This window comes from Strix uralensis, chromosome Z (genome assembly GCF_047716275.1).
Source record: "Strix uralensis isolate ZFMK-TIS-50842 chromosome Z, bStrUra1, whole genome shotgun sequence".
Lineage (NCBI taxonomy): Eukaryota > Metazoa > Chordata > Aves > Strigiformes > Strigidae > Strix > Strix uralensis.
The window spans coordinates 102,480,014-102,507,572 of NC_134012.1; the positions used below are offsets into that span (position 1 = coordinate 102,480,014).

Genomic DNA, 27,559 nt, shown 5'->3' on the forward strand with positions numbered 1-27,559 from the left:
ATGCAGGGGAGCAGGGTCATATCTTCTGGTGTGCTCAAATTAGGAAGTGAAACTTCAAATACGTTTTTGAGAATCTATCAGTTTATAGTCTAGAGCATCATCTTCTATGTCTGAACTAGGGATCCTCCAGGACCTGGACTTCCTCCTGCTCTGTGGTTTGTTTTTTAAATACTATTTTTTTGATTCAGTTAATAGGCAGAGATGATTTTAGTGCAGAAATAAGATGCCACTCTAGCAAACTTGATCTTGGACTTTGTGTGAGGAAATCTGAGTAGCATTGATAATATAGTAACCGTCAGAAATCCCTCTCTGCTTGGTATTACAGCTTCTTATCCTCCAGTTCTCCTTCAGTAAGGTCAGAATAGTCTGCATTTCTGACTTTTTTTTTCCTGTGTGGTCTCCTCTTAATAAAGGAATTTTCTTGATCACAATTTGCAAGTTCTTTGCCTTTTGTCTATTAAAACCGCTCTAAAAGACCAGGCATGTTGTATTGACATTAACAAATTGAAAAAAGTTGACATATGAAAACTAAATTCAGTGTCCACTAACGTAAGCCCATTGAATTGTTCTTTTTCCCATACTGTTTTGTTCACCTCTGGTGAGCTTTAGGCTCTTTTGGAAGGAATCCCGTCTGCTTAATTAGAAACCACTTTGGACGGTGTTAAGTGCTGCTGGAAAGAATACCCACAGACCAATTTTCAGAAAGGATTTAAATCCTCAAGTTTTTAATGCAGCACGGTTACTACACAGGGTGTGTGCCAGGATGAAACTCGCCCTGCAGACAGGTTCAGTGAGACTTTTGTTTTTCTTTCTCTGCAGTGATCTGTTTCCGACTCCTTCCAGAGGAATGGTATTAGACTGGACAGGCTCGGCTGGGCTTCGGGGGTGTTTCTGACCTTCCTAATAATCTCCAAAATCTCCGATACAGCTAACAAATCCGTGTCTCGCTCTTAGCTATCTAAAGCAAATAGACTCGGTGTAGTATGGTCATGCCAGGATAAACCTGTGGGGAAATGTTATTGTTTTCTGAACAAGCTTCAAGGAACAGAGTCTCAAGTTACTGTAATTGAATCTTGTATCTTGCAGTTCTGGAAGGCTTATCAGAGGAGAGAAAGGGAGAACTGATACAGGTGACTGCAGAACCTGTTCCTGTAGGATCCTTTCCAGATTTTGTTTTGGTGGCCTCTTTATGTAGCAAAAATAAACTGGTCAAACAGGGTGAAAAAAATAAAGTAAAAAATACTGTTTATACCAGTGCTCCTCAGGAGCTTAACGTATGGGAGCAGTAAACTGAGCATCAGGTGGATGTCTGATAGGCATCTTCAGAAACTGCCATGCGTCACTGAAATTTGTTACGGTTCTGTATACACCAAGGCGGTGAGACAGGTTTGAAAAATGTAATTTGAAGGATTTATTTTTAACCTTGCACCTTTTTTTTTTTAAACCACAGACATCTCTCTGACCAAGAGATATTAGCATTATTGGGCAAAAATGTTACGAATATTTTCTCTTGTGTTTGAAGAAACAGCTTCAGAGTCTAAGCAGAATGAATTTCTGTAGAGTACGGATCATGGAGGATTTGAAATGGCCCGGTTCAGCAAATTGTCTTCGACTTTTATTACTATTATTTTTACATTATTATTACTATGACATAATTACTGTTATCTACTCTTATTCTGGTTTTACTTACTCCTAGCAGACTCCTGCTCTCTGAAGGCTGAGAGATCATTCACAGCTTAAGCTCTTATTAACTGCTGATCTTCAAAATTAATTACAGAATAAACATTAAACCTGTTTTCTTTTTTATTGACAGGAGGAGTCTCGTATCCTCAGGGTAAAGGTGGTTTCTGGCATTGATCTAGCGAAAAAAGACATCTTCGGAGCCAGGTGGGTGTTCTGCATTGGCTGTTTTATGTGTATAAACAGAATAAACTTAGCAGAGCGAGGGCGCTCTGTAATTGATTGCTCATAAACGTGCCGAGAGTTCCTGTTACTTGATTACAACCAATGCAAATTACGGGCTGTGTGTTGGCAAGAAAGCCGTTAATCAGAGCCGTGGCCGTTCACGCCCTCTCCCGCCGTAGGGAGCCGTTCCGAGTTCACCGTCTGCCGTAGCTCTGCGAGGAGCGGCTCAGCCTTGGGCCGGGTTTGGCCCTGCTGAGCACGACTCCAGCTGTCCCCACCTATGCCCCATGTAATGCAGGAAGGACCCAAAGCCAGCAGCACCTCTCTCTGTCTGGTTTTGTGAAGCTCTGCTTTCCCTGCTGGGCCAGGCGCCGGGAGTCTGGCTTGGTAGCCAGCCTGCGAATTGTCCGAGTGCCACTGCTGCAGTTCCGAAGGGTGGCACCTGTTCCAGAGAAAGGCAATCAGAGCATTTTCTCCTGTTCAGCCCGTGCCACGAGGAGGCTAGCACGAAGTACTAATGTAGGAAAGGGTTCAGAGTGAACTGTGCTGGCTTAGTGCGTTTCTGTTAGGCTGGAGCAAGTCCAGGCTTTCATTCCAGTTGAGCCTTGAACCACCTTGAATGTTAAACTGGGGACCTGAGAGGGAAGAGAGAAGATTTGGTCTTTGTGTGATTGCTTCCCTGTTCATCTGGGCATCAAAAGATGGGGCGAACAGACCATCGTTTGCACTGGTCTTTGGCCAAAGTTACAATTGTTAAACAAGAAAACTGGTTTTAAATGGTCTAATGGAAAGATACAGGTACAGCCACTTTGTATGTTCTCAAGTCTTTTGTTTTGAAAGAATTAGTCACAGGTGTAGGAATAGCTTTTTGCCAAGTCTAGGCTTGCTGTGCAAGGACTTAAAGAATCAAATCAGGTAGCAATTGGGGGAGGAGCTGGTTCTGAAGCCAAAATGAACCAGAAAGTGTTAAATTTTTTTTTTTCTGAAGGTTAATTCATGTTTGATGTTCTTGCTATCTCAAGCCTAAGTGTGAGAAAATTCTTTACTGCAAATGCTCCAGTCTACTTAGAAGTTTTTTGCCAGTTTGAAATCGGTGGTATCCAGTTTAGCTTTTATTGAAATGACTAATTTCTTAATGTATAAATGAGCCTGTCTGTGGATTTCCCTGTATTTCTTCAGTGATGCTTACAAATGTTCATTAGCTTGCGTATCTAGCTTGGGACTACACGAAAGTAGCAATCAAAAGTTTAATCAACTTTATTTTTTTTGGTGAAATTTGCAACAAATGTTTCTTTGGTAGCTGCGGGCAGAATATGGTAAGACAAAGCTTTTTGATTTTCTTTCCCCAAATTTGCTATGTTGAAGAACAGCTTTTGGTGGTGGCCATAAGCAGCAAAAGCAGCAGCTGGCAGGTAGCTGGGCCGGCGGGGGCCGAAATGAAAGAGAGGAGGAGCGGGTTCTAAAGGGATGGGGCTGAGGTACAGAGAAAACCAAGTTTCTGTTGCAAATACTAACGCTCAAATCGCCATATTTATGTGCTAGCTTTGCTTTTTCTAGATCTTGTTTAATTTGGCCTTTTCATACAATTGCAGCTTTTTGATGTACTTGATATATTTAATTGGCTGGGTTTTGTTTCTGCATTATTTTCAGATCTTTAAATTTTACCCCTTCTTTTAAGAAAAGCAAAGCTAGTCGTTGGAATATTGAATCTGCTCATTAAGATGAACTTTATATAAATATTGAAGTGCTGTGGCAAATTCGCAGAGGTAATCTGAGAAGCGGGACTCTTCTGTTCATTTGATTCATTAAAGGATACACTGGAAACTTTGTGCTGAATCCCTGGCATTGTAGTATCTCTTTCAGCCATACTTCTCACAGAACTTTTGCAAATATTTAAGATGCCGTGTTCCAAGGAACTGCTAAATTTGCTTAGGAATCGATAAATTGTAAAAAAGATCTTTTATCTTTCAAAATGCATGAAATTAAAACTAAGTGAAATTTGAACTGAGTTCTATTGATGTGGCCCTTAAATATTTAAATAAATTGGTCTCAAGTCAGTAGAATTTCCATAAAACCACAGAGTTAAAAACATATTCCCAACTAATGTTTTTAACTTTGTTTTAAACAGTTCTTTAGTAGAAGTTCAGGCTGACACCATCCTATATTATAAGCTCAGTGAAGTGCTTGTGTTGCTGTGTTGGCAAGCTTTCAGAAAGTTTTCTTCTTTGGCTAAAGTGCCAATTTAATTTTTTTGTTTGTTTTAGGGGCCTTGCATACCTTGCTGAGATACTAGCATTTCATGGTGCTTGAATCTTAAGTACGATTTAAGTTGCTATAGATAGTATCACTCTGACATGGCTGTTGAGAGTCCGTTGTGTAGTAACTATGCCACTAACAGCTCTGATGAGGAGCAGCATGACTAGATGATTAAATTCTCATTTGGGGCGGTGGAGGAGAAGCATGTAGTGTTTGACCTAAGCAAGAGGATAAGGAGAATTTATGGGTGTTAGAACTGTACACAGCTTTTTACTGTGTAGTGTGTGTTCCGGATCCCTAAAAAACAGCAGTAACTAATCCTGTCTGTGTGTGTCTCCTTCTCATGGTGTGGGTGTAGACCCTGACACTCTGTCGTTTCACTCTCCTGTAAATAATTTCCACGAGATCACAAATCTCTTTCGAGTTGATTTTTGTGACAGTGTGACTTTTCACACACAGCCATGGGCTGAATGGTTTGACTCCGTAAAGGCAGCAGGTGCTGGCTGCGGGGCGGTGCGCGGTGACCAACACCGCTGTCAGCAGAGGTGATGAAGGATGAAATAACCAAGTTGGCCGTGCCAAGGGTCGTCTCGGTGGGTGCAGCACCCCCCTTGGCGCAGCCAGCAGTGCTGCTGGGGAAAGAAGGGACAGCTGAGTGCCACGCTTTCACTCCTGAGTGTCCCCTCCGTGTCTGGGACAGAAGGTCGCCTCTTACATCTTCCCGCTTCCCCTGTTCCTGTTGTTTTAGGCTGCGGGGTCAGGGTGGGATATCCCTGGGCTGCTGGGGAGAGGGTCCTTTCCCGCCTGCCCAGGGGACGTGCGGGTGGAGAGCAGCCCGGCGCTGTGGCGTCCTGCTGGGCCACCATCCCTCCCGCATGGCAAGTGCCACTGGGGCAGCAGGTGTGCGGCGGCAAGGACGGCGTGAGCCGGGCACGGGAGTGAAGCGCTCGGGCAGCTCTGCACGATAGGTGGGCTCTGTCTTTGGAAATGTGCAGGGAAATAGGCCCTGCTTTGAAAAATAAACATCTGAGAGCAGAGGAAAATGCCTTGGGATTGATAGGTTTGGGTAGGGTTGACTTACGGGGCTGCATTGTGTGTTTGTTGCTGTCAGAGAAAGAGGAAAGAAGGTGTCGGCACCCAAAGACACACGGGCACGGCCTGAGGAGTTTAACACACTCGTGGCCCCCCGCGTGCTGTGGCACGTGAGGACTCTGCGTGTCGTTCCTAACCGGCACTTCTCCGTTCTGGACAAACACGTGGGGTCTTTGTCTCTCTTCAGAAATTAAATCCAGCATTGAGGACAAATTCCTGATCTTTGTAATGCCTTTTTTGGGAGAAAGTGGGTGAAGTGACTGCTAAATATTTGGGATGGTTACACACCTTGGAATGAGTTAATCTAAAGTCGTTTGAAAACATGTTAGAATTGCAAAGTTAGGGCTCCAGCAGCTGATGTGCCTCTTAGCTAGAGCCGTGTGGGGCTTAATGCTGGGGCAGAGCAGTAACTTCACCATGTAACTGTGAAAGATTAACTACAGGGCATGCATTGTGCTCTGCATCTCAGTGGGTTTTCTTAGCATTTTTCATCAACCTCACCATTATAAAACACTGCCTGTAGGCTTGCAGGGTCTGAAAGCCAGTTCTTGCCTGATTAAATCCGAGGAAAGTCTCTTACCAGCGTAGAGCACTGGAGACACTAGCATTTTTCTTCTGAAGACTGAAATAAGAAAGAAGACTCAATGCTTTCAATTTTGCTTTTTTGAAGTTCTTTTTGGCTTATGAAATCATGTTGATAGTAACTAATGATAGATGTATGAGTTGAGGAATATATAGAATTGTGATTAGTGACACAAAGAATACTAGGATGTGGAATGAAATAGTAGCTATGAGCAACCGGAGGTGATGGTTAAATGTGATGAATTTCATCTACGTAGTTTTAGTTGAGGTGGATGTAAGTGGCTAGTCAGTGTAGGTATAAGTGTTTTTTTAATAACCTGTTTTACATTTTGCCCTGTAAAATGACAGGTCTTTGATATGTACTTGCTGATGGCTAATAGATATTGCAAACTGGAATGTTGTGAATTTAGTGTTAGTTTTGGGGCTTAACTCTGAAAGGCACATTACAATCTTGTTGCCATCTAGTGCATCGGCACATATATTTACCACCTGACATATACTGTATTCTAATATATTCGGTATTATTTTACATTTATTTCCTTTTAGTTCCCTCTCAACTTCTTAAATGTAATGTCTTAATGAATTCGGCTAGTATTTGTATTCTTCCATGTAATTAAGTAATGCAAATTACAATGTAATTAATCTTAGTCATGCAACATACTGCACAATTTTTATTATTTATTACTATTGTGTTTTTACTCACATATCAAGACTGATGCTATGAGTATCATCATGGCTGAGGCTGCACCATGCAAGTCACCGCACGCAAATGCAGTTGCTGCCTAGAGAATCTTGGAACATAAAATGACATTTGCTCTCCTGAGGACCGGTACGTTACTGAAAGCTCGGCAGAAGTGCTTCTCTAGTGCCCTGGTCTATTTGCTGAGCGCGGTCTGTGTCAGTGCACAAGTTAATACCTTTCCCTGAAGGTACGTCCAGTGGGGACTTGGGGTTTTGATTGCTTTTTCCCCACTTTTACAAAATATCAAGAAGTGAAGTACATCACTTCTGAAGGTAGCACTGGGCTGGCTGCTGGGCTGTTTGGCGCCGTGGCAGCACTCCTTGTCAATACAGTTCCTCTGCAGACACACGGTTGCACTCCCAAGTGGTAAAGGTGAACACATAAACGAGAGGAAAATGTCTTCTGGTTATTACTGGTTGTGTGAAATAAGACACTGTGGTGTGTTCTTATTGAACTAAGAGTTTTGGAAAGCAAGAAGGGAAGGATTGTGTGTATACCTTAAAAGGGTATGTCTGATGGAATTCCTTAGTTGCTGCTTTTGCCTTCTAAATCATGAAGTAAATGGAAATTGTTGCTGTCTGGAAGTTGAGAAAAGGTAAAGTGTTTTTCATTTAAAATTACGGATGTTTTTCATTAAGACATCTAATGATATGATACCTTATTATGGGTTGCCTCTGGGTTTATTGCTTTTACCTGCTCTTTTCTGAAAAGCCTGCAGCCTGAAAGGCACAGCCAAGGTGCCAGCCTTTTTCTGTCCCGATTTCCTGTGTCTGAGATCAGTGATTTAGCGGTAGCGGTGTTCGTGCTGGGTCATGCAGGCCCCAGGCTTCTGGTGGTATTAAATCATAGTGTGTGGCCCCGGTGAGAACAAGGCTGCTGGAGATGTGGCTGAATTCTTTAATTCATAGGTGTTCTGTTCCTGTGGACTGGCAGTGGAGGGAGAGCAGGTGTGACGGCGAATAGGCCTTGCAGGTGACAACCACAGCAGGTGTTTACCTTTTAGCTGTTCTTTAGCTAGTCCACTACCACTATTGCTGGTCCAGTTCCAGTTACAGTATATCCTGCTTTAACTAAAAATATTCTGGTGACAGCTATACCCCTGGAACTATCCCCCCTAGCGAGTGTGCTACTTTGGAACTGGGTTCTAAAACCAGCCTGTTCTCCTCCTTGTACTGATACCTCCTTTGTCAAGCACAGACAAATTAATTGAAATAAGTTGCTCTCAAAAATTAACCAATTTTTAAAAATAATCTGGCTCCTAATGAATTGCCTCTTCAGCGTTTCACAAGTGCTATCGGAGGGAGCAGGAATGCTCACACTGCTGGCTGCTTAATGCACGGCTCAACAAGGAAGGGCTTTTATCTAGAACTTCTGTTTTCTTTAAAATTATTTACTGTCTGTAAAAACAGACAAAACTTAAACTCTTAAGTTATTTTTTTGTGGTGGGCATAACAAAATAGATTTTGACGTCGGCCGTTAGCCAAAAATCTTCTGCAGTAAAATGTTGCATGAGCTGGATTCATGGAAGTAATTTTGGAGCAGTGTCTCAGTAGTGCAGAACGGCACCTGCTGCAGTGAACGTGCTGCGTACGGCCCGTCACGGGGGTCCTGAGGGGGGGCAAAGCTGCAGGGTTCCCTGTTGCAAACCTCACAAGCGGCCGGATTCAACAAAGCTGCTTGACCACATGGCAGTTGCTCAAGTAGGATAGAGTTCATACTGTCTTTTTTTTTTTCTTTTTTCTAGTTTGGGGGGGTGTCTAGAAAACCTCTTCTATGCTTGTTTAAAGCTTTGAGAAATGGAATATTCAAAGCAGTACAAACCTGTACCTGTTTGAGTTCTGTGCAATGCCATTGCTCAGTAGAAGTGTTTGCTCTCTGCCTCTGCTTTGTGCACACTGTAGCTATTTAGTTTTCTCATTTGCCGTGCACTTGCTGTGTTTCAGGGGAGCACCAGCCAGTCCAAGTTGAATTTCACCAGAAAATCTTGATGCGTTACGGTACTTCAACAAAAATAAGAATCAAATAAGACTCTATTCTTGCGTACGTGAATGAGTGCTCTAGTAGGCGTTGGGATGAAACCATGACGAGTTCCTATCACCACTGTCTTTAGGTTTTTTTAAATGATGAATGATTCAACACATGGCTGTTAGTTGTAGTATTGCATTGGAGGGGGGGAGTTTGCTGGCAATATATTGTAAATGATAGCTCGAGTTGCAACAAAAAAATGAAAGTTTTTCTAGTATAGTAGAAATGAACATGTTATTTACAGAGTAAGGGGAAAGGAAAGAAACCAGTACACTAATTGAGAGCTTCATTAGATCTAAACAGAGTTGTACTTTGGAAGGCAAAGGAGGGGGAAAGGAAAAAAAAAAAAAAATGTTCAGAGGCTGGCAGTAAAATACTAGATGGTGAGGATATCCTGAAGAAAGCAGTATCTCCGACAAGGTGGCAGCTGCACTGCTTAACTTCAGCTAGCACACACAGCTTGTGCTTCACCCGTTAAATCAGTATGCTTAAATCAAAACTGCAGGGCCCTCAGAGCAGCCTTGGGCAAATGTTGAGGTGAACTTGCTGGGTGCTGTGTCTAAGGCAGGTGGGCAGGCCTGCCTGGGAAGGAGGAGAAATGGGCCAACCATAGGCAGGGGTGGTGGCTCTCCGACAGCAGGAGTTGTCAGTGGCAGCACCTCCTCAGCATGTGCTGTAGATAACCTCGCTGATTGCAGGAGCCAGAGCCGTCTCTGTCCTCCTCGCTCCTGCTGCTCGACACGTCCCCTTGTACTTACTTGCCTTGTCAGGCTTCTCCTGAGCTGTGCAGGACGTGTGCCCAAACAGCCACCATGGGGTAGCCCTGGGCAGCCCCTTGGCTCTGGCTCAGCAGTTTTTCTCAAGGCCTGGTCAGCGGTGGTGCTGAAGGAGGGTTGAGGCGCTGCCGTCTGTTTCATGAGAATGACAAGCTGGAGTTCCTATCTGCTTCCCCTCACCCTGCGCCGGAGCGTGACCGTACCCAGTCGTGGCTGTTCACTCCGTGACTGGGTTTGCCCTCTGGTCCCACGGTGCGACCGGGGGACGGCGACCTGGACCTGCCCGGAGGGGCCGTGGGTGAAGGCGGAGCGAGCCAGGAGCTCTGGGCGCGCAATCTCAGACACGTTGGGTAATAGGTATTTTTATGTATGAAACCTTAATGTCGATTTTGCCTCATACAGGTGGGTGAAATGAAGGATTAGGCTGCCAGGTGTGGGCATAAGGTGTATCAGTAGGTTGATTCCGTGGGGCAGTGGCTTCGTTTCCATGCGGGGTGGGCACACATGCCGGGTGCGTGCACGGAGCCGGCCTCCTCAGTCTGGTTTGCTTTTGGTAGCTGGCACCAGAGGGCACCAGAGAATTTCCTCAGCTTTTACCACGATTTCGAGGAAATGAGGCTTTCATGTTTTTCACCAAAACCAGCAGGGTTTTACCCGGTTATACAAATTATGTTGTCCAGGAGGCACTGGGTATATATGGAGAAATACCGCTTGTTCAAGTATGCAGTCTTGCTGATGAGCAAGAGGACATAGTAATAATTCCTGAAGTTTATAATGTCATAGTGAAAAATAACTTTCATCACATAATTGCTCAGTAGAAAAGTTTCTGTGTACAGGTATAAAAATTTAAAATGTTCCTCATTGTTTGAAAAAGGCAGTGCCTTACTCAGCCGCTCAGTATGCTGACTGACCTTTCTGGGCATTTTGCTCTGAAACGTGAATGACCAGCTGAGGGCTCTGTGACTTTATTTCCCATCCTGCCCTTTTCTGAGGGAGTCTTCCCTCCACTTCCCTGAGGTGTGAAGGAGGCCCTGAGAAACAGAGAGCTGGGTGAAGTTTGACAGGAAGGCAGCAAGCAGGCCACAAGCCTGGGGTCACGGCTAGGAAGTGGTATTCCTGCCAAATAACTTATTTTTTGTGTATAGAGCTATGAATTCAGTCTGTTCCTGCCAGCTGGTGAAACACAAGAATCTGTTTCTAGGCACAGCAGTTTCCTGAACTTTTCCCTTTTCTCATACTAATTTTCCCTCCTGCAGTTACAAATTCAGCCACGTTTGTGCTGACAACATGGGAGTCTAAACGTCGGTGTGGGTCATGGCTCTCTTGCCCAATATACGTGCCGTGATTTTGGCTCAGATCTCTCACGGATGTCTGACCTTCAGCTCAAACATACCTAAACCTCCTGCTCTCTTCCTGGGACTGGAGCCCCGTGCTGTGCACTTTTCTGTGTTCCCAGCAGCGTGGCTGCCTGTGCCACGTGCCTGCAGCAGTTGTGACCCTGTGTCCAGCCTTTGAAGGCTGCAGATTTCTTCAGTGTAAATGAGTAAGTTGGAGCCCTCCTTGCCTCTCACCACCACACGTCCCAATTATTTCCACATCCTTTTTTTCTCCCTTGGATTACTGCACATTGGTCCTTCTACAACAAACCAACCAATTTCCTGAGCGTGCCGCTTTGACCATGTCACCCTGCTTGCTTTGAAACTACTGCTCTCCGTCGTCTGAGGCGGTCAGCTACTGTCAGTGCTTGCTCCGTGAGCTCTCAATAATCCACTAAATTTTTAAACAAGGCTTTGCTTACTGCATGTCAGCTGTGTCGCTCATCATAGAGCTCTGTTTTGGCGGTGAAGCTTGCAAATGCCTAGCTAACAGCCGAAGGGCCCCGAGCCGATACGCGTCCCTTCATGCTGTCCGGTGCTGTTTGTTGTTTCCGTGGATTCACCCGCCTGTTTCTGTTGTATCACATCTCACGCTTGGGTTGTCCCCTCTCAGGGTCATGGACCATCTTTCTGTTCTGTGTTTGTCCAGTATGTGAAATTTTTGCACATTTAAAGACACCACAGCAATTTTTTTGCTTTACAGAAGTTAAAATTGAACAAATAATTAAGTGAAAAACAAAACCAATTTTGAGGGGTGTTTCCTTGAGTGACAATACGGTGTGGTAACTTGTCATGAACTCTGAGACCAATGCGAGTGCTGGGAGCTGGGGGCAGGTGGTGGCAGCTGAGGGCGGGCCCGGGGTGGTGGTGTGAGCCATGCTGGGGGCTGCCAGCTCGGGCAGCGCTGGCGTGGACGTCCCGGGGGGGATGGCAGCAAACCCAGGTGGTGCGGGGGCCCAGGCAGCACTCTCTTCCTGCAGCTTTACCTGTTGTCCCAGCTGCCTACTTGCCTCTCTTGCAGTTGTCCAAACCTTTGCCTAGTTGGTAAAATTAAATATGCATTTAAAATCGTAATTTATGGTTAAGAATATGGTCCAAGTTTTCTGGACAGTAAGAGCAGTGAGATAGGGAATACAAGGGCTGCAAACAGTGCTTTTTGCCCTGAGAAAGCTTGCACATCTTGGTAGCACAGCAGTTCTTTTTTTATTGATGTAAGATGTGAGGAGATTCTGACGCTACACAACCATGTCAAAACTAAAGCAGTTGCTAGAAGCATCTCTCCCAAAACCCAGCCCTTCCGGCGCAGGTCGGTGTTGCTCTGAATTACAGCACCAGGTGTGTGTGTGTGGCCGGTGCTGGGGAGTTCAGGACTTGGTGATCGCAGCACGCGCCGAGGCGATGAAACAGCGACTGCTCTCGCTGTCGAGGAGGCTGGCTCTTGCCAGTAGGTGCATACTCTTGGCAGCTTAACCTGACTTCAGCAGCGGCTGCTGTGGTCCTGTTTCCCCCTTGCCATGCCCTGATGGCATTGATCCGCTTTCTGGGAGAAGAGCGAGTGGACCCCGCGTCGGTTCAGGGCGATGGTTTGGCTGGAGATGAGCACGTCGGGGACCTCCTCCATCAGCTGCGTGCGGGACTGGTGTGGCTGCAGCTGTGGGTGTTCCTGGTGAACGGCAGCCACCGTCTCTCGAGGCGTTCTCCTCAAATGGTCAATCCGGGACCCTCTGCGATGCCGCTGGCCAGCATGTCCCCACACCTGCGGGTGCCCCTTGGCGGGGTGGTTGCTGCCCCATGCCCACGCTGCGGCGAGGGGGCGAATGCCTTCTCCCCAGCTCTGGAGGCGGGGCGTGGGGCCGGGGGCAGCCGGGCTCTGTGGTGCTCGTTTGGCTGGGGGCCGGGGAGCTGCTGGGCTGGAGATCGGAGAAAGCCACGGGCGGCGTGAGCCATTGCAGTGTAGGCGAGCGTGGAGAGCAGAAAGTAGAGAGGAATGCAGACACTTCCGAAAATAACTGCTGTAGCACTAGCGGTTTTTTCTCGACTTTTCTGTGAGTAACTGGAGCAGGTATAACTTGGTAGTTAGATCTGTTCAAATTTTTTTTTTTGTAATTGTGCTGCTGGCCAATATAGTTTCTATTGCTGTAAGTGCTCCTGCTGTGCATTAAAAGATGAGATTTAACATGTGTTCATCATTATCAGTGAGCTAAAGAACCGAGTTTCCCTCCTCGCTTCCGCTGATGGAAATACTGATGCAGGTTTAATATTTGCAGAGGATAGATTTCAGTCCAGGTGAGTTTATTCAGAAAGTTTCATGTATCCCAGTTACTCTTTGTGGGCATAAAAAGCAGGATATAGATGCATCTCAGCCTGTCCTGACTTGTGAGCTCCATTTCTGGAATAATTTAAAAAATAGTATCTCAAGGAGCTTGAATATAGTGGCATGCAATTTATTGTTTCATGCCTGCCAATGCTACCTGAGAGAAGGAAAAGCATCCACTCAGCTACTTCTCTGTCCATGTTTTAGGAGGTAATAAATTGTGGATTAGCCCTCTAAATTGAATTTTTTAATGCAAATTTAACCAAAGTGCTGTCACTCCTCATTTCTCAGTTTCTGTCTCAGAAGACTCCTGGGCTGGCACCCGCGGTGTTGGGCTGCAGAAGCCAGCCCTTGGCTTGCCCTCTGGGCGCAGAGCGGGCTGGGGCAGAGCGTGCCCACAGCAGGCAGGCTGGGGGTGGACTTGCCTTTTTGGCAAGAGCAGAGCCCTGCTGAAGAACCCGCTCGCTGCTCCAGGGGTCTGACGGGACCAGACTGGCTGCTGGGTCCCCAGAGTGCTGCTCTGAGTTCACGGGCTTCCGTTAGCCCGGGTGAGGATGCTGTTTCAGACCCTTGGTGAGCCTGCACGGTCATTGCCCGTGTGACTGCGCGGCTCCCGCTCCATCTTGCTTTAAAGCCTGGTTTGTTCCATGTACCCCCCGGGCAGTCGTGTATTATTGCTCCATAAATACTGTTCCACTACTGCAGGGATGAGAGGGATGTGCGCTCTTAGCCCAAAGCTTTATTTTGGACTCACTGCCAAGAAACAGTCAGTCTTTCTGTATTAGGGCTTTGCTGTGAAATCGTTGTCGGGTGAGTTAGGGACAGGGCGGCCGACGTCACTTTTGATTCCCTTTTTTAGCAGACTTATTAGAACTGCAAAGAGCGTGCAAGTGCGTGCCTACGTGTAGCCTTTGTGACTGGGTGTAACAGTCATACCTAAGGAGGGGGTGAAGCAAAATTATGAGAAAAATCCTGTTTCCTTTTCCTTACCATAGCTAAAGTAAAGCTATCCTGGGTTTGATGTCAATCATGTTTCTATGAAGTGGCAGTTCTACCAGATTACTGTTTTCTGGGCTATAGAAAACCAATATGCTGGTGTTCTTGTTCTGAGCAGTAAATAAAATAATGTCCTTGGACTGTTTTACAAATAGAAGGTACATTAGAAGATATTTCAATAATACCTATCAGGAAATGTAGTGCTAAATTTTCAGCTGTGTAGCAAAAGACCCTGGGTGGGTGAGTGAGGTCTGGCTCTCCTTTTCTGTTCCTTACTCTTCCAAACAGTATGAAGAGGATTGCAATTTTGGGCTCCTTTGTAAAGGGCTTTGAAGTAGATAGATGGAAGTGCTGTTCTAGAACTATTATTTTGTGACTAAATATATAACACTCAATTGAGAATGAATGTGAATAAATTGATGCAGAAATAGATCAGTAAATAATATAATGCAATTAAACATAACCTTTTTTTTTTTAAGGCTGTGATATTTCTACTATTGTTTACAGATTGTCAGAAGAGAAAAATGTTACTCTGGTAACATTTAATATCTTGTATATCTTTATTACAAGTACTTGCATACTTTAGAAATGAGCACAGATCTAATCCATAACTTTCAGCACATCTGGATTTTAAGAATTTTCTTATAGCTTGAGATGTTCATTTAAAAGTTTGTTTCTCCTAACTTGTGTTTTGAAATAGAAGCCCAAGGCCAAGGTTGGTTTTCAGTAGCTGATTCTAGTTTGATAGTTTGATCCTGTAGTTAGTGGCTTTGTCATTGAAGAGGGTTCCTGAAAACAGGGATGCATTTCTCTTAAAATTAGAGTTTCTAACAGTGCTGCGAGATGTTTCTCGACTCTGAGGTGCGAAATTGAGTTCTCTGACATGAGAGGCCACTAAACCTTTCTGTTGGGTGTTATTCCAGAGCCACAGAACACTTGGGGTGGAGGAGTCTCTGGCAGACTCCGGTCCAAGCCCCGCTCACGCAGAGCCAGCCAGGACAGGCTGCCCAGGATTGCCTGCAGCCTGGGGGTGGTATGGACAGAGACGGAGACTCGGCAGCCTCTGGACAGCCTGGCCCAGTGTTTGACCACCCTCACGGTAAAGAAGAGATTTCTTGTGTTCAGATGGAATTTCACACGTTTCAGTTTGTGCCCATTGCCTCTTGTCCTGTCTCTGGGCACCGCTGAGCTGGCTCCCTCATCCCTTCCCATCAGGTATTTGTATACACATGGATAAGGTCCCCCTGAGCCTTCTCTTCTCCAGCTGAACAGCCCCAGATCTCTGCCCTTCTATGAGGCATCTTTGTGGCCCTTTGCTGGGCTCTCTCTGGTACATCCATGTCTCCGTAGCACTGGACAGGTACTCTAGACGTGGCCTCACCAGTGCTGAGCAGAGAAGGATCACCTCCCTCGACCCGCTGGCAGCGCTCTGCCCGCTGCAGCCCAGGACGCTGTGAGCCTTCTCTGTGGCAAGGGCACGTTGCTGGCTCATGGTCAGCTTGGTGTCCACCAGGACCCCCAGGTCCTTTTCCTCATGAGTTCCTTGAGCAGATAGCCAGAGGTTTCTGCAGTGACTGTAAGTGTGGTTGTGTTACAGCAGGTTTGGAGTGACAGGGCGTCATTCTCCTTTCTCTGCCTCATACTTTGGATGTTCTCTTCTACCTGGTGCAATTAAAATGCTGCTCAGTCAGTTATTTCTGTACCCAATGCCCATTATTAACTCAGCAAACTGTGGCTTTTAACATGCTGTGTTGCATGTGAACGTTTCATAAATTTGTGCAAATTTTATTAGGATCTACAGAGAGTGGAAATCAGAAGAGGACTGGGGCTTATTCAGGAGTCCTACATTTGAGAGATAATGTCAACCCATGTGACCGGAGTTGGAAAACGAACCATTTTAAAAGATCAGTTCTTAATTTTAGCAGTTAGTTGCATGTCCGAGATGTGTCAATGTTTACTGAGTGGGACACTGTAGACTGATGTGAAGCTGTCCTATGGGGAAACCACTCATCTTAGCGCTGCCGCCATCTTCCCTGGTACCTCCTTTGCTGGAAGGAGCAGTTTGGTAAGATGGAGAGCGTGATGGTCCATCTCATCAAAACCTCATTGCAACAACCAATCATAGCCCACAAGAACAAAACTGACCTTCCCCTCTCAGTGGTTTTTGATTAGTGTTCTTGAAGCTGTTTTCTTTAGTAATTCATGTCTGAAGCCTCCCTTTGCCTTATTTGAAAGCAGCTCCCTTCTCTTTTGCAGATGTAGCTGCTGAGCTCTGACAGGCAGCCACTAACCCCAGTACACACAGCTTTTCTTAAATCTATTTTAATAAACAAATGACAGCCATCTTTGTAACGAAGAACTTATCTCAGGTGGTGACTCATGGCAAATTTCCTATCATCTCTAAAGTAAGGAAGACTTTTCTTGATTTGTTTTTTCCTCCTGTTGTAGCATACAAAATGTTGCCGTTGAGTGCATTTGTGTTTCTAAAGGTGCCTTGTGCGTTCAAGATTTCACTTAGTTCATCCTGTAACTGCCATCCTAATGTGGCCGTGGAGAATGGGTGTTTTGAGTGCCATTAGTGTGGTACCAGCTGAAGAGGTTTACCTCTCCTGACATTGCCTCTGCTCCCTTGGTGAAGGCTCTTACTCCTGCGGACCCGGCAGGCAAACCGCCTGTGCGTGACCGCCGTTGGCAGGCTTGCTGTGCTCTCAGGGCAGCTCAGGCTGCTCCTGCGGGCGGGAGCAGGCTCGGGCCTGGGGACAGGAGTGGACCTGACAGCGGTGCATGTGGGAAGGTGTTGGGGGGTGATGTGATGATAACCACTGGGACAGGCTGTGGGTGGGATCTCTTCGTTCTCAGCTGGGTGAAGACGTTTGATGAAAGCTGTGACTTTCCTTAACATCCTGAAGCATGGTCCTGTTGGCTCCTCTAATGGCACAGGTTCACTTAACCCTGTAAATTTTATACGTATTCTGCAGATGTAACTGCAGCCAAATGCAGGATGGTGGTGAGGAGTGAAAATGTGCCTCCACCCTGCAGCTCTCTGTCTCGGAAACAGCCACAGGCTCTGCCCACTCCCCCCTGCGCACCGCGGGCCCCGGCACGCCAGCCCCTGACAGTTCCTGCCCCGAGCACTTGTGGGGCCACACGCTTGAGACACTTTGGTTCACTGACCCAGCAGAGAGTGATCTGGTGCTGTTTTGGATGGTAGGTGGGGGAGAAGACCATTTTTTGTTGAGTTTAGTTGACAGAGTCAGCTCGTGATGTCGTCTGACACGTGTCAGAGCTGATGCAAACTGCAGTTCATATCTGTGTGGCTTGGAGTACAGAAACAGCTTACATCTGCCCGCAAAAGTGACAGGAATATAGTCAGAAAATGCCGTGGAATACCAAGGACTCTGAAAACCCGGATTTTAAGTGTGGCGGCACATTGGGTGTCCATGTCCAGGTGCTGTGAGGGGAGCTGGGGCTGCCCTGGGCCAGTTCCGGCTGGTTCCAGCCGGTTCCCGCCAGTTCTGCAGCGCCTCAGCGCAGGGCACGGCTGAGCCCCTCAGCGACAGCTGAGGCACCTCTGGGAAAGCGCCTCTGAGAAGGGGTAAAACCGCTGGGCAGGCAGAGGAGTGAGGGAAAAAGTGAGAGAAAGAGCCCTGCAGACATCAAGGTCGGAGCAGCAGCACAGAAAATCACCATATGGAGGTTGGTTTTGTGTTTTTGTTTGTGTCTTGGATAGCTAGTTGTAAAATGTGGAAAAAGGCCAACCCTCAGTTTCCATGGGTGTTGGGGGGACAGGATTAATGCTTGTGAAATAGCCCAGTACCCTGGAAACCAGAGCCTGAGGAAAGTCTGTGAGGAAATTAATCATTCAGTCTTAAGTACAAGGCTAAACACTGAGTAAAATAAACTGGGATGAAATAAAAACCGTGGGCACGTGTTGCACGCAAAGGGGCAGAAGTTGGAACTGTGGGAGGCAAAGGCGTGCGTGGCCGCGCACGAAGGTTGCATGGGCAGCTTGGCCCTTTTTTTAACTGCTTCGTGAACGTAGTAACACGTTTAATACTGGTTTTGATGTATTTTTGTAACAAAAGGCGAAGAGCTGTGGTGAAAACAGGTGGTCTCGGGAGCTCTGGTCTGCCAGATGTGTGTGGCTGTGGGAGGAGCGGCGGTGGGGGGGTCTTGCCTGGCCCTCGGGTGCAAGTAGGCGCGTCTGGAGACTGAATGAGTTGCTCATCTGCCTCAGGAATTTCTCATTTATATTGACGGTGTCAGTTACTGGGTGCCAGGTGCCATCAGAGCCTGTGCTGCGTTCAGCTTGGGCCTTGCACCGCGCTGGAAACGCGGCTTTGTGTAGGGTTGGAGCCGGCTGCTGCTTGCGGAGGCTGAGGAGGCTCTGGAAAGCGAGGCGGGTCTGAGGTGTGGGTCTGAGGAAAGGACAGTCCTCATCGAGATGCTGCTGGGCTGGGTTATCCTTATTTTCACTGGTGTGGTGTTGTACTCTCTGTTGCTTAGTAATAATTCCTTTTTAATTAAGTGGACTTCTTGTGGTACCCACAAACATTGGTTTCTGGGAACTTTTGTCAACTTACGGTTCCTGTCCACCCTAGAGGTAGAAAATCTAATTAAACTGCAGTCTTAGAAACTATCTTGTAGATAGCACATGCATGCTGTCTTGAAGCTGTAGCCATGTCTGCACCAGGAGATGGGAAAAAAAAAAAATCTTCCTTCAGGTCAGGGATAAGTTCTGTTCAAAAGTATATGTCTCCTGTGTTTCTGGGAGAAAGCCCTTGGGAAGAGGCTGCTTAGACATATAGAAGTTCAGGCTTACCTTATACAGTTGTCCGAAGACTAATGCAGCATTTCTTAGGAGTAATAAATGAAACTTTTTTTCTGGGCAATAAGTACATGATATGCATCTCCTTTCCTGGTGGGTGGAGACTTTTACATAGTTGTGTTGCCACATCCTCCAGTAGCATTAAAGACAGGCTTGCCAAGGGTAGTGGCTAAGAGAGCACACTGACCCTGGAGATCACAGCCTTTTCAATTTTCACGTAGGAAAGAAAATGATGAAATTGGATATTTCAAGGAGAAACAACGGAATTAGACATTTACCTATCAGCCGAGGCAGGAAAGGCTGATTGAATAATGTTGGTGGTGTTTAACAGTTTTGTCCTTCTACCTACTGACGACTTTGAAGGTCTATGGCCTGTACCAGAGCGTGTGCCATTTAGATGTGTCTGTGGCTGATGTGGCTGCATGTCACTGCCTGGTCTCTGGGGCGTCAGTGGCTGCTGCTCCTTGCGAACAGCAGCAGCCAGTTGCCTTCTATAAGGTGTTTGCATAACTGGCATTTTTCATTCAATTGTTGACACAATAATCGCTGGGGAATTAGTTCATTAAACCCAACCCTTGCTGTCAAGCTCCCCTCCTGTCATAGAGGTCAGTGGGTCCAAGTCTCTTAATGGCAGTGCTTTTGTACAGAACTTGCTGTCTTCTGTACTTGGGAGAAATAGCAATTCTGCTGCTTTCCTTAAACTTTAAACATAACAGAAATGTAATTTATTTTGTGACTTCTTAGTTTATGTCTCCATCTATGTCCACTGTGGCTGCTGAAAGTCAGTATTGAAAAGGTATTGTTATGTGTTGTACAATGTGAATAATTAATTCTTCATACTTTGCTGTATTCTTGTTATTTGTCCTAGTACTCAGCATGCTGCACTTGATCACCCCCAACTTACTAGTAGTTTGTCTTCACTGATTGTCTTGAATGTTTTATCTTACTTTACATGCTAAAGATTCAGCTTACACCACGCTTCTGCAGAATAATGTTGTGTTTTGTTTAACACAGAGGAATGGTGTATCCAGTCTGACTTAACAGTTTCAGCACTGTTTATCTTTTCACTGAGACTGTTGTAGGCAGAGGACCATGCCGTGGATGGAAAATAATTGCTTTTTGTTTTGGTTTTTTAACCAAAAATATATTTGCATCAGCTGGGAGTGGTTAAGGGGAAAGTAACAGAACAGTCTAAGGACAGAGGATCTGTGAGAGCACTGCTGGTTGTCGATGTGTAGATTCACTTGTGTTAAGGCCGACTGTTCCGTGCTGGAAGTGTCCCCATAAATGGGAGAGCAGGACACTCACTGTAGTGACGGCGCGGTGCGGCTGACAAAGAACAGGCCTGAGTAGCAGTTCTGATACACCTGGCACAGCCCCGAAGAGCTGAAGGTACCGAAGTGAGGGTGGAAGTTACTGAATGATGTTTTGGTTCCTTTATTTTGCCTGCCTCTTGCATTTGAGTCGATTCTGTACGAACTGTGGCTGGTTATGACAAGACATCACTCTTTCAAGTTGGTACTGATAAAATACAGATTTCTGGTTAGGAATTTACATTGAATTCTGAGACAATCCGTATGTGGGGTTTTTTTGAAATAGCTGAAGATCCAGTCTTTAGTTACTGGAAATGGAGATAACATCACTGGCTTTAGTGATATATTTGCTTTTATCACTGACACTTGTTCAGGTTATTTTGTTAACACTGAGGATAACACAGTGTGAAATACAGTTGTTTCTGTTGCACTTGGCATGAGGTACGTGGTTTCAGAGACACAAATTTAAAGAGTTTGGTGTTCTAAGCTGTCCCAGCGGAAGTTAGAGCTATTTGGGATCTGCCATGTAGCTTCCTAATGATAAATTATATTAGGTGAGGGGGTCTTCATTTACCTGTTTCATCTGACTTCGTTATCCATAAGACTTAAGGTAGATATTTATGTGAGAGAGACTATCAGACCTCTCTCTTCTTGGAAGTCAGTAGAACTGCTCAGTTTCTGTTGCTTTTAAGGCAGATGGTGGTAGCGATCTCGGCTGACCTGGCAAGCACCAGTCAGGATGTGAGCTCCAGCACAGCGCGTCGCTTGTCCCTTAGGTCCGCTCTAGCACTGTGGGTTATGGTGGTTGAGCTGCCTGTAAATCTCTTGGCCTTGGGATTACAGATGCATTGAGGAAGGAAGGTGGCAAATGTGTCTGTCCAGTTGTAACCATGTGACAGCACTTTGCACTTTGAGACATCGGAGGATGCGTGGCGGCCTATCACTTTTCTGGTCTGGTTACTGTTCCCCATTCCCAGTAACACATGGTGTGCTTTGGGGCCTTCGCAGAAGCTTTCTTCAGTGGCAAATTTTGTGTTGTTGCCATCTGCATAAAACAAAAGATGTTCTCTCTGGAAGACATCAGTGAGGCTCACCAACAGCAGCTGTGTGCTGTGCTGAAATGGGACTGGTAGCATCCCAGGAATAAGGGATTTTCAGTGTCAGTTTTCTTTCTTGTTTCTTGGTGCTCTTTATGATACTGTTTCCCAGGCTGTGGGGTGGGTTTGAAGGGTGCTGAAATAGAGGAGGAATTGCTGTGAAACCTGTTTGCTCTTGGTAAAGGCTTCATATGAGAAGGGGATGAAATAGTCAGAGAAATAACCTTCCTCCCTGCCTGTGAGGGTATTATTTATTTCCTAGTGGCATGCTGCAGAATAAGGGTCCCTGCGTATATTTAGATAAGATAGCTACCTCCTTATTTGGCACTGAAAACCTCATACTTAGCAGACTGTCCTGAGTTAACTTTCCTTTTAAATCTGAATTCAGGATTTTTTAATCTGAGGTTGTTGGAAGTCTGGCCTTTGCAGTGATCTCTACCAGCTAATTCAACCTCTATTAGCAAGAAAATAATGTGCTTCTCTAAGTTTCGCTTTTACCTCAGTAACTAAAGATTAACATCAGACTTCAGGCAAGAGGATTCCAAAGTTTTTGATGTAATTAGCTGATTACTCTTACTATGCACACGACCAACTTGGTCCCTTTTGAACCTGGCTAATTCCCTAACCACAGTGAATTCCACAGACTGATTACACGTTTCCTTTGCTTTCTACCTTTTGCTTCTGTCAGGTACCAATCTGCCCCCATCTGGGATCCATGTGCTTGCAGCAGCGGGGATGCAGGGGGCTCCTGTGATCTGTGGCTGGGGGGTGGGCCAATGGCCTTGGCGGTGAGCCAGGCTTTTGGGGGACGAGGTGGCAGTTGGCACCTGCGTACTGCCAGAGTCTTGCTCATACCACTCTTCCCTTTGCTGCATGGAAAACCTGGCAAAAATAGCTACAATCATCTTTGGTTTGGTCCTGTGGGACAGGTTGCCTTGTCCCATCCGCTGCAAAGGGGAGGCAGCAGTGGGACCCCAGGCTGAGACCAAAGCACTTCAGTCTGAAAGCCTGACCAGGCCTGGGCATTGCGTGGCGAGGACAAGGCCCGTCCTCTGCCTCAGCTGCTCATTCCACCTTCTGCCAATCGGCTCGAGCGGTTCGGAGCTTTGCAGTGAACTGGGTGAAGGACCCAGTTGGGGTTCGTGACAGCCTGGAGTGCAGGAAGGAAGGCTTAACCCAAGTTTGACCCAAGTCTGTTGCCCTGCGTGTTCCATCTCTGCTGCGAGGTGTTTGTTGACAGAAGAGGGAATAGCTCAGGGACAGGAGCAAGTGGTGGGGTGAGTCAGCTTCTAGCAGCAGCGCTGGGCTAGGTCCTTTGAAGTGTCCCTGAAATGGTGGTGCCTCTTGTCTGTTTGTGTCAAGCTGGATAAGCCTGTTCCTGAACACAGCCGGTGCCCGTGGTGTTCATGGGTAGGGATGCTGCCAGGAATTCCTGTGTCGAACCTTTCTGTTCCAAAAGCAGGTGTCATTCAATTTTCTTTTTTTCTTTTTTATTTTCCTGCTGGATTTTAGAACTTCTTAAGATATTTTGGGTGTGTGAAACAGCATAGGAAGGGCTCAGATCAAGGGGCTGATGAACACAGATTCTCTGCTAGAGCATTCATTTACCTTTGCCTTTCAATCACAGAGAATGGCCTCAAGGAAAAAAAACCAAAACAGCAAACCATATGTTTACTTCCATCTTTTTTATAAGATCAAAAGCTTTATTTTTTTTTTTCCGAGACATGTTTAGAAAACTGAGCTTTTCTTTGTGCTCTGGGTTTTTCAGTGCAGGAAAAATGTGAAAGGAATCTGGTCTTGTTAGTCTTTATTAGAACATAGCATTTTAAAGGAACAACCTAGGAAGGTGGAGACACTGTAGGTGGAGTTTGATATACAATTTTTAACTCCCTTTTTCACCCACAAGCACTTCTTTGCAGCTGTCTATGATGTGAGTCATTATCTCTAGCAGCTCTTTGAATAAAGTCTTGCTAAATTTCTTGTGGTGCCAGATGAGGTATGAGCCTTCCTTTGGAAAATAAGAAACTACAAGGAAAATGTGCGGCCTGTAAAATGTCTCTGGGATTTAGCATGGAGAGGTGAGATCTTAGGATGCTTAGACACAGTGGATTGCAAGTTTGGCTTTTCAGTGAAGGATCAGGTAAGGTTTTATTTTCTTCCTGAAAGCAGCAGTTCCTTTATCCTACTGCGGTTAGTCACTTCATGCTTTGCTTTAGTCACAGTACATGAGACTTGAGTGACAGTGAGAGCAAAATCTTATTTCTCTCTTAGAACAACTCTTAATGGATTTTATATTGTACAGACAGGACGATGAACCCCAGAAGGCTCATGCTAAAATAAAAGCCAGTGAGTAAATGCAGATGTGCTCTGAAGCATTCCTTGTAGTTAATTTCTGTGTGTTTTCATTGTACTTCTGCCTTTTTACAGTGGCAGGAGTGGGGAAATTCACCAGGGAAAATGGTTATTGGGATAAAAACGATAGCAACTTTAAGAGATATTCTGCCTTTTAACACTGTTTTTACTACTTTTCACAAAACTTTGTTAGAAATATCTCATTATTATTCTAAACTTATTTAAGGTGTATTCTGGGCTTTGTTACCATAATCTCTTTGAATCTAAAAAATCACCAAGCAAAACAGAGGGATTTTTTAAAATTATTGATCACTTTTTAAGCTCCACTAAGTGCATGCACACACAGTTGTCTCTGAGTGTGTTTAAATGATTCTGTAAAACATTCCCAAGCTCAGGGAACTTCTTGCCAAGTGTGATCTGCTTCAGCCCTGATGTTAACTGCTGTTCATGGGGCTCCCATGATTTCATGGAGGTTCACTGAGATGAATATTGTTGAAGATGGTATATTTTACTGATCTGAGTTGTGTTATGTTTTTCGAAGACATAGTGGCTGTGAAAGCCCATCTGTAATGGGACATAGGGACCGCAGCCTGCAGACCTACCCGAGTGTCTGGTTGGAGTGAGGTGGTTCCTCTGAAGTGCTAAGCTGCCGTGGGCAGAGCTGGTTCTGGCACCTTCGCACATCGACTTCTGTGAGGGTGGCACAGGGGCGGCTCTGGGTGCTGTACCGAACGGGGAGCACGGCTCTTCGCACTGCAAGTCTGATATGGCAAAGGCTTTGAAATACCGAGCCCTTTCTTGGGACAGACAGCTGTCTCGGGTGATACCCCCAGTTTAGCAGAGCAGGTCTGGGGAAGAGTGCAGCGGCCTTCAGCCGACACCGAGCTTGACTGTGCCTCCCCAGCAGGCACGCCTGGCAGTTCAGGACGTGCGGCTCGTGAGGCACAGATCTCAGCGCGAAATGAAGCCTAGACTTTGCTTGGTCTTGAGTAACTGAGAGGATTTTTTTGTGCATCTTAACGAATTGTGCTAGTGCTGGCATTTTCTAATCTTTACAATATCCTGATGAGAATAAATATTACCCACTTTAAGACTGGGGTAACATAATTTTTTTATTTAAAAAAAAAATAAATCTGATGAGTGAGTTCTGGCAGGTTTAATTGCGCTGGTGTCCCTTTCCCTGTACCGATAGATTTTATTTCTCTTATTTAATCTGTCCTGCCTGGCAAGTGGCAGGCTGATGTGCTTCTGTTGTTCCCCTTAAGGGGAGATAAGCACTGGCAAACTTTGTAGAGCTTTCTCAAACCTCAGCGCAATAGTGTAAGACAGCAGCGATTTCAAACGCATTCTGCTTATTCTCCTTCCTTCAAATTTCGCAGAGGTTAAGTTAAAGCACTGGATTCTGTCTGTCCTGGCCTGCCACAGTTACAGTTAAGCGGGGAAAGCCAGGTTGCAGTGACTGCTCTCTGCAGCAGCAGAGGGAGGCTGGCTTAGGGCTGCACGGGGGTAGGATGCTGCTGCTTCCTTCTTTCTGCAGTGTGATGTGAACGAGTCCTTTGACAAGTCTCAGAGTTCAAAACTAAACAGCACAAACAGATCAGTCTTCTGCATGTAGATTGTTAGACCTGGACATGAAGGAGTCATGGCGATGGAATAGAACGGCGTAGTTCAGCTGGAAGGGACCTACAACAACCATCTGGTCCAACTCCTGAGCCCTCTGGGGCTGACCTAAAGTTAAAGCCTGTTGTTAAGGGCATTGTCCAATTGCCTCTTAAACACCGACAGGCCTGGGGCAGCGACCCCCTCTCCAGGAAGCCTGTTCCAGGGTTTGACCACCTCTGGGTGAAGAAATGCTTCCTCTCGTCCAGTCTGAACCTCCCCAGCGCAGCTCTGAGCCCTTCCCAGGCGTCCTGTCCCTGGATCCCGGGGAGCAGAGCTCAGCACCCCCCTCTCCCCATCCCCTCCCCAGGGAGCTGCAGAGAGCCCTGAGCTCAGCCTCAGCCCCTTCTCCCAGATGAGACAAGCCCGGAGCCCTCAGCCTTCCCAGTTACCTGGGAAGATGATGACCTGACGTCTACAAATGTACTTGACATAAATCTCAGTTAGTTACTTTGGGGAATGTTAAAACATTCAACTTTACTTGGGATTAGAGGGAGGCACAGGCCTTAAGGGGTTCAAGAAGGATTTTATTATATTCCCCCATCACTGGGCAGGTAGGTTTGATGGGTTGGGTGGGTGGGAAAAGGTGTTGAGTGAAAATTGATCCATAGCCAAGTAGAAGTCCCATCAAAACCATGGAAAAAGTTGAATTTAGATGTTGCTTCAAGAAAAAGCCTTCTGTGTGTTCATGTGAGAGTGTGTTAGTATTTCTCTAGGCAGAATCACATGAGCCGTTGATGAGTTCCTTTCATGTATGTGGAACAGAGGCGGGAAGGGGGTAACACGATGGGAGTGCGCCTGCATTTCTTACAGAAGCAAAATTATCATCTCGTGCAAGACTTGTTTCCTTTGAAACAATAAAGCTGTTTTGAAATACGAAGTTTGTCTTCATGTGACAAACTTGGCATGCACGCACTTGCATAACAAGTGATGCTAAATTTTATACTTGGGGAGGTGGTTTCAGCTTTTAAATAAAAATAGAGCAGTGTAGGGCTTAGTAGTTTCATTGTTCGTTCACATATGCCTGTGCTCTCCACCCCCTTCTTTTGTAGATTAAAATAAATAAATAATAGATTGGGTCACTGGCAAAAGATGTTTTGAGACTTGCTTTCAAAGCTGTTTCAAGAATACACAGCAAATGCAATTCCAGATTCAAGTGAACAAATAGGAAGACTATTCGTGGGCCCAATTTCACAGTACTCTGAACTAACATGGTTTTTAAAGGATGCTGATCGGGGGGGGGGGTTGTTTGGGTTTTTTTGGTTTGTTTTTTTAAAATTATTTTTAGAGTTTTAAAGTCATCAGTGCTTTCTGTTGTCCTCCACAAGAAGAACTGGAAGGTCGCCTTTTCAAGCTGAGGTTCAAGTGAAAGATGATAATTATGTATCTATAATTGCTTGAGCTTTAAGAAAATACCAAATACTGAGAGTTGGCAAAACCATGGCAAATGGATAATTCTGAATGTCTGAGGGATTTCAGAAGGTCAGGAAAAGGATTTCTTAAGTGCTCAGATTTTTTTTTTTAATGGCAGTTGCTCTGCCAAACTCTTCGCACTAACTTGTGATTATGATTAACATAACCTTTCTTATTAACATCATTTTCTTAGGATTCTAGTTTATTCTCCAAAGAACTGTTATCAGCTTCAGAGTTCTGCTGATCTGAGCAGGCACTGACATTCTCTGTAGGTTTTGGCTGATCATGTAGGGATAGACGAGATTATTGTTTTTAATCATTTTGGGATTTTGTAAAGAGGAATATTACAGATAGGTGTTCAAGAAATCAACTCCCATTCATCTCCAGTCACCAGTATGATAATGACCGGGCTTGTTTCTCTTGACAAAAATCTGACTTTAAAGCCCTGCTTAGTCCTTTGAATGCCTCATAACACATACTGAATATATCTGCTGACTTCTGATATTAGTGGGTGATGACATTGTCAAGTATAAGAAATTTAAAGCGTTAGAAACTGTAACCTTTCAGACTGTGAGTATAGCTGTGCCTAGCTCCTTCACTGCACCTGGGTTTTTTTTCACCCCCCTCTTATTATGTTGTTGCATTTTGTTGTGAATGCACCTGAGATTGGCTTTTTTGCTGTAATTCTGCAGCAGTATGTGGAAAGAAGGAGCCCTGGAGCGGGTGGAAGAAGCTTCTACGTACCTCACCCCCTCCCCACTCTATCTTCATTATAAAAATAGCTTCTCTTTCATCAAGAAATACCTTCACAGATCAAGAGGGTCTTATAACGT

The 27,559-nt window shown here is 45.6% G+C and overlaps 1 protein-coding gene across 3 annotated transcripts in view; it reads left to right on the top strand.

Moving 5' to 3' along the window:
- NEDD4L (NEDD4 like E3 ubiquitin protein ligase) overlaps window positions 1-27,559 on the top strand; it is a 175,682-nt gene that overhangs the window by 37,310 nt on the left and 110,813 nt on the right. For all 3 annotated transcript variants that reach the window (XM_074857003.1, XM_074857004.1, XM_074857005.1), the window contains exon 2: window positions 1,814-1,887. In XM_074857003.1, coding sequence (XP_074713104.1) covers window positions 1,814-1,887 — 74 coding nt within the window. The remainder of the gene's footprint in view (window positions 1-1,813; window positions 1,888-27,559) is intronic.